General features: G+C 46.4%; 2 protein-coding genes across 2 annotated transcripts; one reads left to right on the top strand and one right to left on the bottom strand.

Moving 5' to 3' along the window:
- Positions 1 to 4,088: 4,088 nt before the first annotated feature.
- Positions 4,089 to 6,633, top strand: LOC117850279 (type I inositol polyphosphate 5-phosphatase 5). Its single transcript, XM_034732099.2, has 6 exons — positions 4,089 to 4,461; positions 5,190 to 5,269; positions 5,446 to 5,521; positions 5,848 to 5,907; positions 6,007 to 6,076; positions 6,154 to 6,633. The coding sequence occupies exons 2-6, from the start codon at positions 5,240 to 5,242 to the stop codon at positions 6,260 to 6,262; spliced, it is 345 nt and encodes a 114-aa protein (XP_034587990.2). The 5' UTR covers positions 4,089 to 4,461; positions 5,190 to 5,239; the 3' UTR covers positions 6,263 to 6,633.
- Positions 6,634 to 14,528: 7,895 nt separating this feature from the next.
- On the bottom strand, positions 14,529 to 17,397 carry LOC117850573 (uncharacterized). Its single transcript, XM_034732430.2, has 3 exons — positions 16,942 to 17,397; positions 16,381 to 16,470; positions 14,529 to 15,017 (listed from the first exon to the last, which is right to left on the bottom strand). The coding sequence occupies exons 1-3, from the start codon at positions 17,316 to 17,318 to the stop codon at positions 14,648 to 14,650; spliced, it is 837 nt and encodes a 278-aa protein (XP_034588321.1). The 5' UTR covers positions 17,319 to 17,397; the 3' UTR covers positions 14,529 to 14,647.
- Positions 17,398 to 19,455: the final 2,058 nt, after the last annotated feature.

The raw sequence follows: 19,455 nt of genomic DNA, 5'->3' as shown, positions 1-19,455 counted from the left end.
TAAAAAAAACAGCTCCAAATTAGGCACGGCATGACTAGTAAAACCAAAAAACAAAGTGAGAGGACTGTACCAGTGAGGTTTTGTACGTAATCAAAGTCAACAGCTCCAAATTCATCTAATGGTAAGTTCAAATCTATTCCTGTTGAAAAGGAAAGACCACACTTAGAAAGGAAAATAATTTGCATGGGGTGCTGTTCATATAAATGAGAAAGAACAAACTGAGAAAGACACATTACCGTGGTTCTCATCTTCCAAAACTGGCTCGTTGAGATCGATGGGAAGGTTGCCGTCGTCGTCTTCTTCCAAACGAACGTTTAGATCAAAGGCAGGGAAAAAAGCACTCATTGCTCGGTTAAGTGGACAGAGAAGATGGAAAGAATAGATGGTTGAGAAAGAAGGAAAGAGAGGCGTTTAAGCAAGCAAGCAAATGGCGTGGAGAAGAGAGAAAGCAAGTTGCCGCATAAATAAGCCAGTGGCGTGGAGTACAGGCAGCTCAAACGTCGGTCTTCTTATTCCAAACGAGCGCGAACCATCAGCTATCCGAGCGCGCAGGCAACAAACGAAAATGAAACAAGTGCCAAACGAAAATGAAACAATTGCCCCGCGCGCATGCAAGACTGCTGTCCGCGCAAAGCGAAAATGCAGGCGCCGAGCAAAACTGCTGTCCGCGCGCGCCACGCAGGGCGAACAGTGCCATGCAGCGGACCATCGCCATGCAAAATGAAGTGGGCAACAAAAAAGGTGGGGCAGCCGGGATTCAAACCTGGGGCGCAGCAATGCAGGCTCCGCGCACTAGCCAGTTGAGCTGGTTAACTTTCTCGTACAGAGAGCAAGCGCAACCATATTTATTAGGGGCAAAGAAGGAAAACTAAACCCCTAATTAATCACTCCTTGGTTACCACAATCCTGTCCTAAACGTCAGGTTTTTTGGGTATGGAGGGAGTATGAGAGAGTAAGATTGGTTGAGAAATGGTTAAGATTTTGGCCGAGGGCCAGTTATATAGAGGTACCTATGCCCAAGTGAGCCGGTATGTAAAGCATTCGTGTCAGCCTAGTTAAGTGTCGGTATGGATTATTTCCATGCCGGTCCAACTTCAGCGATGTCATGGATTAGTAAATACCCGTGCTGACGCCTTTTCCACTAGCCCACATTCCTCGTCGCACCAGCTTTGGTGCCTATTGGCCCGGTACTGGTGGGTCGGTAGAGATGAGGTGTTTTGCAACAGTGAGCTTCAAACAACACATGTTAGAGAGATGGTAGAATGCTACTTTTTAAGAGGATAAACATACCATTAATATTAGCAACCGAAGCATGAAAAACCATATGTTTGACCCTGTTTCTTATTATACGACATCACCTTTGAGCCACTATTTTATACTCTTAGGTATACCCTCTTATTGCCTCCACCGTCTCACATGCTCAAGAATCTAAATAGAAAAAAAAGAAAAAACTATTGGGTCCATCTTATCTATGGAGTAAAGGCCCGGTTTTCCAAATTATGCATGTATCGTGTGTGGAATTAACATGCTACTGAAGGTCAATGTTGATGAGATATCAAACGAGCTCTCGCCGAAGCAATCCCAATTGAAATAGCCGAGCAATCCAGCTCCGGAGAAGCACAAGAAACGTCGGCCGACGAGTTCAGGCCTGCTGGCGGCCATGCTGTCGCCGACTTCACTTTGTACACCTCCTCCCTGTGATCTCCTCCCCTCTTCGGAAAACACACGGTTTGCAGCGGTTGCGAGGCCTCTCTCTGGACATCGTCCTCGAAGGAAGAGGACTGATGCTTGTAAAATTGCCCCTCTCACTAATCTCCCCGAGAAAAATCTACGTGATTAGCCTGATGCTTGTAGTGATTACTGCGGGTGTTGAGCTTGTGCGTGGTACTGCGTTGTTCAGTAATGTTGTCGGTATTTTTGAAGTTAATGCTCTTATCATACACCTGTAGTGACTGTTAAAAAATTACTGGTGGTTAGCGTCACCTTGATTAAGTAATGTCTTTAGGTTTTCTATTTTGCAAATTTTGCCATGTGCTGATTGTTAGTTCCGTTTCTGATATGAACATTGAAAATACATGTTTGTGCTTGCTGAATATAGAATTACGGAATTACTTTGGGTGTTCAAAAAACTACTTGTGCTACTGGGTTACGGCAGCGGGCACGCGAGCAAAGCTGCAGCCTCATCGTGAACTGGGAGGACGTGCATTTCTCACACATTTTAGCCTCATCGTATACAATCATTTTATAGTAAATTACGGCATCCAAGAATACGATCATTTTATAATAAATTACGACATACAAGAATAGACATAGTAAGTTGACTACATTATTGTCTGAAACTATTCAAATTACCATAATTATTCTAGTGTGTTGGATGGCTTAGCACAGAATAAGCTATTCTATGGCCGGTCATAGAGTATACTCTCCCATTAGACCAACGTTGCATGTGAAACCGAGAAGAAAAGAAGCGCATGCATGCATGTGAATGGATAAAAGAATGGATCCATAATTACAACGCATGCATGAATTTTGAAAAATAAAAAATTCATAGTTTTTAAATCAAGTGTCCAAATCAAAGTCTGATTGCACATTGCATTTCTTCCAACAAGAGCTTCAAAACTAGATCCCACATCATTATATTTTAATGATGTTTTTCTTATGTGAGAAAATGCTTCTTAGTGTATTCTAACTTGTTTACTATTTTTATAAAAGTTGCCTATAACTTTAAAAAAATTGCTTAGTTAAATTGGAGTGGATATTCATGGTGATATTGTGAAGAGGGCAACACAACTGTGTTAGGATAGCCGGATATTTTATGCATGCTTAATGATAGGCCATCAATTAAGCATTTTAACCAATTGGGTTCGGCATTTTTCTGGTCATATAAGCAGTTTATGTCTCTTAAAAAGTTATTGTCGAAACATATGCAAGTGAGATCTTATTTTGAAGGTATTGTTAAACGAAATGCAACTATGCAATCGGAATTTAAGTTTGATGCCCGGTTTAAGAATTATAACTTTTCAAATTTGAAAAAAATTGATTGCATGTGGTCAGGTGGGGTGAAAGGGCTAATGACCTGTCAGTTACACATGCAAAATCCTCTCGCTCGGAAAAACTATCGCAGTAGTTAATTATTGATTGAATATAAGTGATAAGCGCTGTAGCAATCGTTTATCGGACAGCCGGCTGTACTAAAAGTCATTACCATATATATACCTGGCAGATTTGGGGTTTGGACAGAGGGCCAGCCCGGCGTAGGGGGAAACTGCGACGAAGTGGAAGGAGATATGCGTTTCCACTACGAGTGAGGATGATTTTACTTCCTAATTAACCGCGGCAGATGAATCCCACCACGTGCTGTTTCATGAGTTCAACGATAGATGGGGTCCTTGTACACACGTGACTACATGAGTGTGAGATGAAGCTACAGCCTCGTTAGTACGAACTGAGCTGGTGGTTGGAGTGTGTAGATACCATCCAGGTTTAGAAATTTAATTACGTGTCTATTCCTTGTAAACATAAAGCTGCCTAGGTCATCTTAAATCGGTCCAGTTTTGAAATTGTAGCCACATTATTGCATCGACCTGCGTTAGTAGAAAGCTCACCTTCCATCTACCCCTTTTATCCCAGTTAATATGACCTGGGACTAAAGGTTCATCAACCGGGACCTTTTATCCCGATTGCAAAGGCTAGTGAAAAAAACCCTCTGAGGAGCCTTTTATCCCGGTTGGAAAACATCAACTGGGATCTTTGATCCGGTTGGTATTTCTAACCAGGATAAAATGGTCCCCCACGGGTGGCTTAAAAATGACTAAAACCGTCGGACCCTTTAGTCTCAGTTTGTATTACCAACCAGGATGAAAGGCAGGATAAAAGGGAGTCTTTTATCTCGATTGGTGTTACCAATCGGGATAGAAGGGTTCGTCATGAGTTAATATAAAAAAGATTGTATCCCCTTTTATCTTGATTACTTTATTCCGGATGATTTTTTTTGGAAGATTTGCTTCCTAACAAGAAAAGATCAGTTGAAAAGGGTTGATTCAGAAATGAGACATAACTATGCGCAGAAGAGTGGTACACTTCAATCCCCGCACCATAGTCTCTAGGCCCCGATCCCGGCCCCCAAGAAATGCCGTGGAACCGCGCCGGCCCACGCCCCGCTGTACAGTTGTCGCGGCCGAGTAGTTTAATCCACGGGGGAGGAGGGGAGGAGGGGGTCGACCCGGATGGCCGTGCCCTCGTCGGCTTCCTGCAAACCCAGCTCCGGGTTTGAGGCGCCCCTCCGCCTCCGCCGCCACCGCCGCGGCTCTTTCTGGTTGCGTCTGGGAGGAATGGTTGTGGAGTTGGTGGATTCTCCGCTGGGGTTTTAGGAGGTTTCCTTCCGGGCTCTCGGCCGGGGGAAGCGGGGCTCGGAGGTTCGTTCTGGCCTGCCGGGCGGACGGATTGGGCCGCTGCTGATTGGTGCGTTCCTGCCGCTGCTGGGAAATCTCTGCTTTCACGATTTTTTTTTTCCTCTTGTGTTTCTCGTTGCTTCTGTGGTGTATTGCGTTCTGAATTCCGGAATGGTTGGATTTTGAAGGGGTCATTCTTCGTTGAGGGACTTGTTGGCGTAATGTTCGATTTTTATGTGAAAATTGCATCTTTTTGTTAGTTTTGCGGTGTTTTTTCTGTTTTCTGTCGTCGAACAGTGGGGGAACTTGGTTTCGAATAACGGTCTGGATCCGGCGTAGTTTTCGTACTTGCTTGGAAAAAGTGAAGTTTTCGTACAACTGCTCCTTTTTTTATATATTTCCTGTCAGAATTCCATGTGTATGCTTCTTTTCTCTGCTGCTAATGTCTTGATTTCTCATGCCTCATCATGCCTGTCATCCTTTATGACCTGTTTCAGCCTTTGATTAATTAATGCCTTGTTTAGGTGCCCAACTTTGGACAACCAAAATTACTGTAGCGTAACTGTAGCGTTTCGTTTGTATTTGTGAATTATTGTCCAAATATTGACTAATTAGGCTCAAAAGATTCGTCTCGCAAAGTACAATAAAACTGTGCAATTAGTTTTTGATTTCGTCTATATTCAGTACTCCATGCATGTACCGCAACTTTGATGTGACGGGGAATCTTTTTTTTGCATAGTGTCAAAGTTAGAATTTGGGGGTGAACTAAACAGGCCCTAAGAGTTATTATGTGTTCAGGGTTGAAGTTTGGGGGAAAGCTGCCACTGTTCTTCTGACTTCAAAAGCGGATGGCTTTCCCAGATGATGGAAAGATGAAGGTATCTGTTGACGCGCCTATTGTTTTACCTTTGTTCATAATCATGATAGTATTCTTTCTCAACTTCTATCCTTGTACCTTTTCCCCTCTATTTGTCTAGGTAAATCTTGAATGCATTCGCATAATTGCAATTAAATGGAGCATTTGACTTAAAAAGTGTTTTGTTTTGTACTATAGGGCTGTCAGCCAAAGCTTTTTGGGACAAAAGATAAGAAGTTCACAAAGAGGACAGACCGTGCAAGCTGCTCCACAGGTTAGTTCATCCCCTTTCTTTTGAAAAACTTCCATCAACAATCAATGTTGATCGGTACGCTGATAAATGGTAACATATATCTTAGGATAGTTTTATCAAATTTCATCCCATCTGGATTGAAAATGGTGACGAGTTTGAACTTTGGTTTGTACAAAATGTTGAACTTCTGAAATTAAATGAAGAGACCGAACCAATTCAAACATAGTGCTGCACTTGATCTCTTCATTTCAGGACTTGGCATTTTGTATAAACTGCATTCAGTACAGCTTTGCTACTTTATCTTGATTACAAAAACCAACTGTTTCATGTTGTCTTGTCTATTGTAGCTAAGTGTGGATCAAGCAACTCGAAGTCACCATCTTCGTCCCCCTTCCGGAAACTTTCAGGTTGATTTCTGTCCAATTTGCTTCCTGGCTTACTCTACTTACAGATTTAATTTGATTGGCTTATTTTTATTTGTGTCTTCTTGGACTAAATGGGAACAGAAGTTAGGAGCATACGCCTCAGCCATTTTCTAAGCCACTCTGCAAACGCTACAAAATACGAACATATCAGGTCAGACAATTAACCTTGCATGCTCAGTTATATATGAAAACCATAACAGTTTCTTAACTCTTTATTTCCTTATTTAGGATATTTGTCTCCACATGGAATGTTGGAGGAAAAGCACCTACCGCTGAGTTGAAACTGAATGATTTTCTTCCTGCTGATGACTATTCAGATATTTATGTTTTAGGGTAACCAATCTTATCGCAACTGAGAACTTTATCCATCTCAATATTGTTAATTGCAGTGCTAATATTTTCTCAGAAAAATGTGTAATAGTTCCCATATGTTTTATTCCATGTTTCGTTCACATACGTTTTTTAGAATGTGCAATGCGTGTTGTTCATTAAGGAGACAGTGTTACAAGACAATTACAAGGTACAAATAAAGAAAAGAAAAAAGAAAGAGAGAGCAGGAGGGAGAAGCCAACACCAGTATATACTTACATATAGTATTCAGTATTTCCAGGATTTTCTTGATTTCTTAGATTCCATGGTCGCTTTGACTGTAACTGAGATTCTGGAATTTATTTATGTTTTCCACAATGAGGTTAATTTTTTGTTTAAGGCTTGGAATTGTTTTTATTGCTTAACTCGACAGAAGATGCCTTTATATCTTTTCTTATGTAATCTTTTAACAGTTTTCAGGAAATTGTCCCTCTGAATGCTGGTAATGTGCTTGTAATAGAAGACAACGAACCAGCTGCAAGACGGCTTGCTCTTATAAACCGCGTGCTAAATAGACAATTGATAGATTAAGTCCTGATGGTAATTTAGAATAATTCGTTAGTAGTGCCTGTGTGCACTTTATCCACGTGCACCTTATCACCAATTATGCTTTGCTAGTGCTTGATGCTCTTTAGATGTTTTGCTTAGTTTCTAAGCCACCTACCCATGGCAGGCTATTTATGTATCCAAACTACCTTTGTGGCAAGCGTGGTTAATGGAAAATATCATTTTGGACCAACAATTGGTATCTAGAGCCTAGTTCTTTCCCCACCTACCCCTCTCCTCTCTCTCTCTTGCTCCACCCCTCCAAGCCCCGAAACCCTAGCCTTACTCAGCAGCAGCGGGCGTGTCCCGCGTGAATCAGCGGCGGGCGGTGGCGCGGCAGGTGCGGGCGGTGGCTCTAGGGCGATGGTAGCTTCCCCGGCTTCTCCCTCAGCATCCCCTCCCTCTTCCATGGCCGGCTCTTGGAGGCAACGAGCGGCCGACAGTGGCAACTCAACGGGCACCGCAGGCGGCGCGGGCCCAGTGGGCGCCGCGGGCCTAGCTGCTGGCGCGCCACCGTCGGCCGGTGTGGCGCCACCGGTTCCGGCTCACTCCTGAGCGTTCTCCCATAGCTCAGCTGTGACCAGCTCGCAGCGCCGCAGGGCGGTGGTTGCGGAGGAGGTCGCAGCGGGAGGAGGAGGCTGCGGCCGAGTGGTACCGGGCGCGGTGGGCTACAGAGGCGCGCGAGGTGGAGGCGCGGGCGAGCCACCTAGCTACGGTGCAGGCGGTGTCAGTGCGCGCCGTGGAGGCGGAGCAGCAAGCCGTGGCTGTGGCGGAGGCTGCAGCGGTCGCCGCTGCCGCTCAGCGGAGGGCTGCGGAGGCAGCGGAGGGGGCCAGGGCGACGCGTGAGGCCCTGGCAGCGTTGGAGGTGGAGGCGCGGCGCGGAGGTCGGTCCGAGGCTCACGTCGCCGGCACCGAGGTGAAGGGCGATCATCCCGGGCCGCAAGACGGCCAGCAGCAGGTGCTCGCGGAGGAGCGGCAGCGGGATGTGGATGTGGACCAGTGGGTCCAGGACCCGCGTCATCAAGGCTCCATCCACGATTCCAACCTTGACTCCGACTACGACTCTGACCTTGACTTCGAGCTCCGACCCCCGAGGGTCGTGAAGACCATCATCCGTGAGTCCGTCGGCAACACGTAGTGGCCGATGTTGATGAAGACCAACTACACGGAGTGGTCCTTGGTGATGAAGGTGAAGCTACAGGTGCGGTAGATGTGGGATGCGGTGCGGTACGATGACATCGACAGTCACGAGGACAGGCAAGTGCTCGAGGCGCTGCTCACTGCAGTCCCGATGGAGATGGCGGCGAACCTCTCGGGGAACAGGACCGCGAAGGCCGCTTGGGTGGCTATCGCTGGGCCCGAGTTGGCAGCGACCGCGCCCGCAGGTCCACGCTGCAGAAGCTTCGTCAGGAGTGGGATCGTTTAGCTTTCAAGCTGGGCGAGGACCTCGACGACTTCGCCCTCCGTCTCTCCAGGTTGATGCAACAGCTGGAGAGGTACGGCAACAACGGCATCACCGAGGATAAAGCCATCGAGAAATTCCTACGCATCATCCTAAAGAAGTACACGTAGCTCGCTCTCCATTGAGTCGCTGCAGGATCTCTCCAAGCTGACGACCGAGGAGCTGATGGGGCAGCTCAAGGTGGTCGATGACCACGACGAGCCTTCTTCTGGCAGGAAGGTCACCATCGGTGGCCAGCTCCACCTCACCGAGGAGAGGTGGCTCGCCCGCTAGAAGGAGCGGAAGAAGGGACAGTCTTCTTCCTTGGCAAGCGACCGCAAGCGCAAGTCATCCAAAAGCACGAGGAGGCATCGAGGGCAGCGCACATGGAGAAGCCGAGGGCGTCGCCGCTGGCGAGCGTGCGAGACAACACCTGCTACAACTGTGGTAGGACAGGCCATTGGGCTATGGAGTGCCACCAGCCGAGGCGCGATCAGACCCACGTCGCGTAGGCTGCGAAGGAGGAGGAGGAGCCGGCTTTGTTCCTAGCTCACGGGGCCATCGAGCTTCTTTCCACGGCACCGGCCGCGATGGCTGTCCTCCACCTTGACAAGCCGCGTGCACACGTCTTCCTCGACGACGGTACCAGTGATGACAAGATCGATGGCTGGTTCCTGGACAGTGGTGCTACGCGACACATGACCGAGTGCCGGGAGTCCTTATCCGACTTGACCATCGACGTGCATGGCTGTGTCAAGTTTGGCGACTCTTCAGCCGTGGACATCAAGGGCATCGGCTCTATCGTCCTCGTTGCCAAGACTGGTGAGCATCGGTTGCTCAACGGTACTACATCCCCGCACCGTGGAACTCGATCATCAGCCTCGAGCAGCTGGATGAGAATGGGTCGCGCGTGGAGATCGACAGCGGAGTGCTTTGCATCTGGGATCGACGAGAGCGCTTCCTGGCCAAGGTGGTCAAGGGGAGCAACCGCCTCTACGTCCTCTATTATACGCGAAGGTGGTGCAGCTCGGCACCAAGGAGATGGTGCGGGGCAAAATGGTGGACGGCGGCTCGACTTTGACGTACAACGACTTCACCGTCAACTTTGTCCACTTCGAGGGAGCTGGGGGAGTGGGCAGCTCTTTTTCGCCGAGCGTGCCTACCCCAGTCCCCGGGTCTCCACCGACTACGACGAGCTCTTCACCGACGCCGGCGAGTCCTCCACCGACTCCGGCGAGTACTCCTCCGGGCGCGGCGAGCTCCCCACCGCCACTACCACAGTCGGCCACGCCACACACTCCTGCTCCAGCAACTACTCCTTCGGGCACGGCTGTGTCGACACCGGCTCATGATGAGCCCCGCTCAGTGAAGTTTGCCACACCGCTCTCCAACGACGAGGACTGCTTCAATGCATACGATAATGGCGAGCCTCGCTCCTTCGTTGAGGCGGAGGGATACGCAGCATAGCGTGTCGCGATGAAGCAGGACATGGACATGGTCGAGAAGAACCGATTTTGGGAGCTAGCTAATCTCCCTCTCGGTCACGGTGACTTGAAGGAGGAGGTCTACATCCACTAGCCGTGGGATTCGTCACCCCCGGCAAGGAGAACAAGGTTCTCCGCCTGAAGATCAAGGGCTCCGACTACGGCCTGCACTACTCGAGGTGTCCCGGCATGGCACACTTCATCGGCTACAGTGACAGACCTTGGCTACAGTGACAGACCTGGATCAAGTTCCAAGAACTTCGAACCATAGTTCGTTTGCCATTCAGGACTTAGGGGCTGGGAAGATTGATAGATTAAGTCCTGATGGTAATTTAGAATAATTCATTAGTAGTGCCTGTGTGCACTTTATCCTTGGGTGGTTCCTGGCTAGGTGCACCTTATCACCAATTATGCTTTGCTAGTGCTTGTGTGCACTTTATTTACTTAGATGCTTTGCTTAGCTCCTAAGCCACCTACCCATGGTTGGCTATATATGCACCCAAACTGCCTTTGTGGCAAGCGTGATTAATGAAAAATATCATTTTGGGATAACAGTTGACATGATATTTTTCAGCACAAACCATCTCCCTCCCTTGATTCAAGCTCATCCCAATCAACGCCGGACCTTGATGCTTCATTCTCCAACCGTTCAATTGCCTAAGAAATTAAATGAGATGGAAGTGAGAAATTGCATCTTTCACTCCCATGTAAATATAATCATATTTGTACCGGTACTAGGGCTTTGTTACAGTTGCGTCAAATATGCTAAAAGAAGTTACCAAAATTTAGGAAAATTTCGTCCGCAATTTTGAAAAAATTTCAAAGGATTTCAGCCTTGTCAGGGTCCTCTAGTCTTTTCTACTAGTAGTAGACTTAACACACGCAACGACAGCGCAACAAACACAAATTGAGACTTGCAACAGTCAACAAATAAGATTAGGTCAACGGCCAATTTGAAATGGCAATGTCACGATTTGAATATGACAAATTCGACTTTAGCTTTTACTCCCGGCTTGAACTGGACCCTGGGGTATATATGTAGGCAGTAGATCAAGCTCATCCGGCAACTAAACGTGATCTAAAGTAGAAGTAGTAAAAAAGTAGGGAAACTTTTAAATATTAACGTCCGATTGGACTTTCAAGTTTTAGCAGTTTGCAGATGTGAAATTGTCAGGCATCGCTGGACGCTGGCTAGTGTGCAGATGAGTACATGACCAAGACTGGTTGTTGCCGTGTTTTGGTACGTAGCACTCCAAGTATTCGAATGAAATCAGCCAGTTTTCTGTCCATATTCCTACTTTTCTCAGTTTGAAGAGAGATAGTGTCTGTCATGTTACCACATATAAGTCTTGTTTAGTTACCCCAAAATTCCAACTTTGGCACTATGCAAAAAGAAGATTCCCTATCACATCAAACTTACGGTAGACGAAATCAAAAACTAATTGCACAGTTTGGTTGTACTTTGCGAGACGAATCTTTTGAGCCTAATTAGTCAATATTTGGACAATAATTCACAAATACAAACGAAACGCTACAATATGCTACAGTGCTGGCACAGTGATTTTGGTTGTCTAAAATCGGACAACTAAACAGGCCCATAATAATCACTATAGCGTTATGTCATCAACATTAAGCATCACGATAGCATTATGTCATTAACATTAACATTAAGCCCTTGTTTGGTTCCTCTAGTTCCTAGTTTAGTCTAGGGACTAAACTTTAGTTTAGTCCGTACTCTGTTGGGATCGAGGGACTAAAGTCCATTAAAGCAGATGAACAAAGATGATAATACCCCTAATCAATGCACAAAACTCCTGCTCCATGCGGTTCCATGATTTTCCTCCTGCTCCATCAATCTCCTGTCTCATCGATCTCCTCTCTCACTTCTTATCTTCCTCCTGCTCCATGCGGTTGGATCCGGCGAGCTGCAGGTAAAAAAGAATCGAATGTGATGATGCTTGTGCTTGATTGGGTGGAGATGGACAGCAGGTGCTGCTGCTCTGCTATGCAAAAAATCAGAGAGGAGGTGGATGTGAAAGGAAGAAAGAGCTGTCCAGTTGTTGTTTCGTTCGATTTGGGGGGTGTTTGGGAGGAGGAGGCTAAACTTTAGCCCTGTCACATCGGATGTTCGGGTACTAATTAGGAAGATTAAATATAAGCTAATTATAAAACTAATTGCAAAACTTCTAGGTTAAATCGCGAGACGAATCTATTAAGCCTAATTAATCCATCATTAGTGAATGGTTACTGTAGCACCACATTGTTAAATCATGGACTAATTAGGCTTAATAGATTCGTCTCGCGATTTAGCCTAGGGGTTGTGTAATTAATTTTGTAATTAGTCTAGGTTTAATACTCCTAATTAGTGTCCAAACATTCGATGTGATGGGGGCTAAAATTTAGCCCCCTCCTCCCAAACACCCCCTTGAGGATTTGGTAGCGAGAGAGATAGAGCTGCTGGTGCTTGGATAGGATGCCGTGTGCTGGTGGATTTGATGCGGAACGGCATCGATGTCCTGCGCGGTGGGATTCGCCACCTCTGATCCCTGGGTCACTCGCCGCCGCCTATAGGTAGTGGAGATGCGGCGCACGGTGCACGCGGGCCAAGGATGGAGGTGACGGCACATCGCTAGGACGCCGGCCGCATCGTGCCTCCATGCCAGGCGCCGCCCACCCTAGTCGTGCGCCCCTCTGGTCGAAGCACGTGAGGGCGGCGGTGCGCGGGAAGCGGCGGCGGCAGGCAGACCGGCGGCGGCGCGCGAGGCCAGCGTTGCGTGGGCAGCGAACCCACACAGCCAAGCAGACTGGCGACGCCGCATGTGGAGCAGAACGGCGGGCGGACCCACACACTCAGGCGGACCGGCGGGCAGAGCGACAGGAGGCACGAAAGGGGAACGAGCAGGGGATTTCCTGGTGGTGGGAAGGAGCAGGTGTGGCGGCGTAGGAAGGAGAGCGGGTGGTGTGAAAGTGCATTTGGCCTCCTAAGTGGGTTTTGGTGTTGATGACATGCACAATTAGGGGACTAATAATTTGATCAAGTGATTAACAGGTTCTAACTATAGAGAAGTGCAAAGGTGTACCAAAAGAATCTCAAGAGGCCCCAAATTGCAAAAATGGAAAAGCGTCAAGCTCAAAAAAGACTCGTTTATAATTTCTAAATTTGAATTTGAGTATAGCAACAGTGTACTATAAAGGGGATGCGGATGGATAGCTTGAAGATGCTAAGGTGCTCAATTGAGATGCTAACCACCTATTGAGAAACACAACTCACTCACTTGCACATCTTTTACCTCAGTTTTTCTATGTCTGTCGGAAGTTCCGACACCCCACACCAGTCGAAAGTATCCAGTAACTCCCGACAGGGATCCTCTGCACGTTTAACCCAAGATTGTTGGAAGTTCCGATACTCTATCGGAAGTTCCGATGCTACATCGGGTGTTTCTTGAAACTTCTGACTAGGACCCTCGGCCATCTATTTTAATTTCATCGGAAGTTCCGACCCTATGTCGGAAGTTCCGACAGGTATATAAATGTACTGTAATAGTTAGTTTTGGGGGCTCGAGTATAAATACCCCTTCAACCACCACCATTCATTGCTGCTGACCTAACCCGAGCACAACACCCCTTTGAGCATTCAATTCAGCTCCCTCTCACTCCTTTGAGCTAAATCTTTAAAACTTTGAGCTAGGGTTTGGGTGAGAGCAAGATTGAGGATGTGAGACTTGAAGTTGAGTGTGAGATTCAACAAGTTCATCTCAAGAGCACTTCAAGCATCCTCGGCTTCGCTTCGCATTTGTTACTCTTGAGCTTGCTTCTAGACAGCTAGGCGTCGCCCATTTGAGCGCCCTCTTTGTGTGGTGCGCCTGGGAACGTTTGTATTACCCATCCTTTGTTGATTGAGGGAGGTAAAGGGTTAGTGAGGACCCGGCTCTTTGAAAGCTCCTTGACGGAGACGTAGCTTCCTTTGTGGGAGTGGACTTCGGTAAACAAATCATTATCTCTTGTGCTTATTGTGTTCCTCGATTTCATTTTGACGTAGAAGCTTGAATTTAGCCGATCTATCAATTTTGTGGTTCCTTGCTCATATATCACCTGGAGTAGTCTCTACGCTTCATTTACTATCTTTTGATTCAAATAGAATTGGCAGATTCAGGTTGCTTTTTGAATTTCATTCAGCTCACTCTATTCTGTCGGAAGTTTCGATCCTGTACCGGAAGTTCCGATCTATCGGAAGTTCCGGCACAGCGTCGGAAGTTCCGACTTCCGACATATCTAATATCGCTGCGAAGTTTTTTAGGAAAAGTTTGAAGTGAGCAATAAATGAGGGTAGGGGTGTCCTCCAGGACTTTTAGGCCACTTTAATCACCCCAAAGGGACTAGAGGACTAAACCTTTAATTCTCATTTTAGTCCCTATATTTGGCAGTTTAGGGACTAAAAGTGGTTAAAAAGGAGGGTAACTTTAGTCCTACAAAACCAAATGGTCTCTAATTAAAGGTGGGGTTTCCCCTAAATATTACTACATGTTTATAAATCTCGTAAATAGCTACTCCTAGATCTGATCTGGTACAAATAGAGATCTGTTGTCTGATCCTGCTATAGACATATGGGTTCATCAAATACAAAAGGTCATTTTGCATGGAGCAATGTGCAATGAAATGCTACTCCGTATACGTCCAAAGAGAAACCATATCCATCTAATAAACCGTTGATAGAACAGGAAAGTGTAATTAACACCATGCATATCATGCATACTTGGTGCTAATAACGAGGAAACTCTTGCGGTGCATGAGTCGTCGCTAGATTATTTATGGTTCGACTAGCTGCTAAAACAAGAAATAATTAAACAGGTTTGTGTATCTAACTAACTCATTTATTAGAATGCTACCACCCGGGCCCCGGAGAAAATTGGACCTGATCTCCATCTGGCGACATCGTTGGGAACGAAGAAGACAAGTATTCATCATACGAGTAGCTGTGCATACACACAGACATGCTGTCTTCTTCCTCTTTCTTCAACGACCCTGAGGCAGCGGCGGCCATCAATGGAGGAGAAAGCGATGCCTTTGTGAAGTCGAGAACCTGCGAAGCACTACTGCTGCTTGAGGTGGGCTCATCCGGGAACAAAGCTTCGCACGTATGCTCGTTGATCAGGGTGACCATGAAACGTGGATGGCCGCTGTTGCTTTGCTGCTGCACGTATTTCTTTGCTGGACACTTGTGGTCATCGCTGTAACCACATTTGTAGTATAACCTGCAAATTGATAACCGAAGGTATGAACATAAATCTAGAACAAGCATAACTTTTTATCCATTGAGAAAATTAAAGTATGGAATGTCCCCTAAACAATGTATGGAGTGAAATCATACTAAGCTAGAAGTAAATTATTGGCAGGTGGATAACGACATTTCATGTACATGTGGAGGTGAGCGCTTGTTTGCTGATAAGAGAAAGAGAAAATATCTTGTTTTCTTTGTACATGAATATGCCTAGCATATCCATTTTCTATCGAAAATTTAAATGTTTGAACTTAGGTCAAATCTTCATGCATATTACCACATGCAGTCAAATAGCCAAAAACAACTTCTGGATATGCTTAGCATCCATTTTCGTTTTTCCGTGCCGCTGAATCAAGTATGAAGTACGGTCCATCCACAAATTCAATTATATATATAAATTTTTATCTAATTTAATTTCAAGAAAGAACATAATGCATACCATACTAGCCCCTTTATTTTCTACGCGCTTTTTTTTTTACTCTCTCCATCAAAATTGTAGATATTTTTCATTCTTCTAGATACATACTTTTTGCTATGCACTGAAATATAGATTATGTCTACATATATAGGAAAATCTATGTATCTAAAAAAGTCAAAACGACCTATAATTTGAAATTGAAGGAGTATAGAAGATAATAATAGTAATATATTAGCAGAAATCAACAGGCACAACTAGAAATATATAATTGAAAATATATTGCACAACTTGATGGATCTTAGGCCTTTTTTATTTCAGCTGCTGTGGATTGCAGCTTGCAGGTTGTTACAATTTGCAAACTGGAATACTACACAGTTAACAAGCTGGAACAAGAAGGGCCTTTAGTTTCAGCATGAATTCAGTTTACAAGCCGGATCCAACTGCTCCACAAGGTGGGTTATCCTTGAGGAAGCAGCGGCTACCTCCCCTGACTGAATAAGCGGCTGTTGGATCTGACTTTTTAGTGAAGCAAGCAAAAAAAAGCACGCAAGAACTGCAAGCTAAACGCCAAACCCCCCACAACAAGGGGTGTGAGCGGAAGGAATTGAAGCTGCTAGAGGAAGCTAATCAAGCTAATACCCAAATGGGTCTAGCACTACAAATCATAAATTGCATATTAAATGCCGAGAGGAGGTTATGATCCATGAAACTCATACTTTTTATAGAATATATATAAGTAGTACTATGAACTATTTATGTTCTGTAAAGCTGTAATTTTTTTACAGAAAAAGGTTTCCTCACTATTGATTGCAAGGAGGAATCGGATGAACATTCATGATTTATATTAGCTAGTGAGAAATCTGGAGAGAAAGTGACTTGGGGAGTGGATGATGCATGGAACTCCATTAAAGATGCATACCTTGGATATTCAGCATTGAGGATGGTCTTCTCACCATATTTCCTCCAGTGGAAACGATCGTTTTCTGGTGCCTCAGTCAGTATCTCCTTCCTGAATAACAAGGTGGAAGAGAAACTGAATGTAATTTCACCGCATGACCTTGCACAAACTTTCTATCCAACCATGAAATATAGATCCCAGATATGCACCTACGCGAGAAGGAAAGCACACATGTACATCATATATATGCTACCCGAGATGAACTTGGATAAAACAAGATCCAGAAACACCTGATCTTCTTTTCTTTTCCCTTTCATTGGTAATGTAGATCTGGAAAGCTCTAGCCATAAACTAACTTTCCAATCCATTTTTCTTCATGCCTCTAAAGCAAGTTAACTAATCCAGTAAGAAAGTAAGCAGCAGTAATTTGCTCCCTTAAACACAAATGAGATATGCAGAGATCTGAATCTTTGTAACATGAGATTCCCATAGTTTTATTCAGGTTGCAGGCTATATATCTGTTTTAACACCCTCACTGTAGCATGCAAGACGCAACAAAAATCACAGGTTTGTAGGACTCACATTGGGAGCTCAACTCCATGCCTGCCTCGCCGGTGCCTCACCCTTCTGGTACGGGGAACGGCACGATTTCTTTCCCCGGTGCCTCCATCGGAGGAGTAGCCAGCGTGCGCAGCCATGTCCACCGTGCCGACCTCGGGGGAGGAGGGATGCTCTATCTCATACTGGAGGATGTTGAGCGACGACTCCATGGCCATGGATATCTCGCCCACGTTGGCCACTGCAGCGTCACGGCGGTTTGGCTCCGGGATGAGCTTCACCTGCTTCCTGAGCAGATCTGCCAGCTGGGTGCCCCTCCTGAGCTCCTGGATCGCAGCGTCCCTCCTGTCGGAGGAGCGCGGCGGCTGCGACTTCCTCGCGGAGTTGAGCCGCGTTGACATGGGGGGACACTCGCAAGGTGTAGCAGCAGAAATGCGAAAGCTGGGCTGGGAGCCTGGTTCTGAGGTTTTTGGAGACGCGCTTGTGTAATGGGTAGAAGAAAGGGGCTCAACCAATGAGAGAGTGATATATAGTAGGAGTACAATCATTAAGCGTGTGCACGGTTTTTTATTATTTCCATGCTGGCAAACAAAATAATTTAACTTATTAATTGCCTGTCAACTAAAGATTGTATATACATTGCGTGCATAGATGCAAGTGTTAGGTATGGAGGATGTATAATGGTGTACCTAAATATACAATCCACCGTACTTTAAGATCCTGGACTAAGGGCACCCGCAACGGGCCGTTATGCTCATCATCCACAGGAATATTTGAATCTTTTTGTATTCCAGATGTCCACCATTCTTAGTCTTAGGTCAACAACCCCTCCAAAGGTCATTAGCCTGTACATCGATCTTGGGGTGTATTTTCCTGACTTCTCCAATATCCACTTCACACCATCTTCTTGGGAGGTTAAATCCACGCCTCCCAGTTGATCCATCATATTTTCCCACTCCACTATCTCAGCCTCTCCAAAACACCTCCTGAAGCTCATAGCCCATTGTGATCTCGCAGCCTCAGCAACAGTGCATCTTTGATCTGAACAAATTGCATAAATCGTTGGGTATGAAATTTTCAGAGGACATTCACCACTCCACACATCATCCCAGAATCTAGTCTTTTCGTCGTTGCCCAGTACACACGCTCTACCTCTTTCGTACCAATCTTTAACTGAACGAAGCCCTAGCCAGAACTGCGATCCCCTCGCCCTTTTGTTTGAAAAAAGCTCTTACCTTTGATGTATTTATTCTCAGGAGATTAATGCATAAGCTGCTATCTCCACATTCTATTCTGTAGATCCACTTCCCAAGCATCGCTGTATTCATTCCTCTTGTTTCTAAGAATCCTACGCAGAATCCTACGCCTCCATATTCCTTCGGGCACGTCATCGCTTCCCACTTAATCATATGGTATTTCTTCTTATTCCCAACCCCTTGCCAAAAGAATCTTGCCCTAGCCGTGTCAAGTCTCTGGTGGGTTCCTTCGTATAGCCAATATAGTCCCATTGCATACATTGGTATACTTGTTAGGCTTGTGTTGAGCAGGATAGATTTCCCTCCATATGACAACAACTGCCCACACTTCCAGGTTTCCAGTCTTCTCTCCACTTTCTCAGGCAGCCCACTCAACTCCGCTTTTGACAATCTGTCCTTACTGATTGGTAGTCCCAGGTATTTCATCGGCATCTTACTTAATTTGCAGTTAAATGCATCTGCTATCTCCTCTCCTTAAATCAGTAAGTCCCATGTATTTAATCGGCATCTTACCTAATTTGCAGTTAAATGCATCTGCTATCTCCTCTCCACGTTCCTCCTCCATGCCCACAACAAAGGCTTCACTTTTATTGTAGTTTATTTTCATTCCCGACATTTCTTCATAGCAGAACAAAAGGAATATCAGTACAGCCACATTTTGTGTATTGTATTCCAGAAACAGAATTGTATCTATCCACGTACTGTAGATGCGTTGGTCCGCCCTCTACCAACTCGGGCACCACCCCCTGGATGACGCCGCTCTATAGAGAGCAACGAGCCGTTATTGCTCTCTATAACAAACCCACGTCAGCATTTGAGGAGTAAAAAAATGAAGAGAGAGAAGGCATTGCCACTACATGTAGCGACTCTAGCTGGCGCGCGCGTCCACGCTGAGCGGGCCCCACCACTTGGTTTCTCCACGCCGATCGCCGAGCACCAAAACATCGCGCGGGGACAGGTCACGGTGGCTGGTGTAAGCGGCTCCGGAGCCTAGTGGCCAGTCGACGAGGCCGAGCGCTTGCAACGGCGCGAAGAGGCGGAGCTCCTCGTCGCGCGCAGCACGCCGCCGCCGCGGGCAGGTGGGCGGAGCACGTCTGCTGCAGCAGGCACACGGGGCGAGCGGGCTAGGCGGCGTGGCCGTGGTGGCGGAGCTCGGCCGCGCGAGCAGGCAGGAGCCAGGCGCGGGGAGGACAGCCATGATGGCGTAGCAGGTGCGCAGGGCGGCGGCAGGCCCCTGCTCGCGCCGCCGGTGGATCCGGCATTTCCAGGTGACCGGCGGCGT

The sequence above is a fragment of the Setaria viridis genome, chromosome 3, assembly GCF_005286985.2.
Source record: "Setaria viridis chromosome 3, Setaria_viridis_v4.0, whole genome shotgun sequence".
NCBI lineage: Eukaryota > Viridiplantae > Streptophyta > Magnoliopsida > Poales > Poaceae > Setaria > Setaria viridis.
This window is presented reverse-complemented; position numbering and strand designations above follow the sequence as displayed.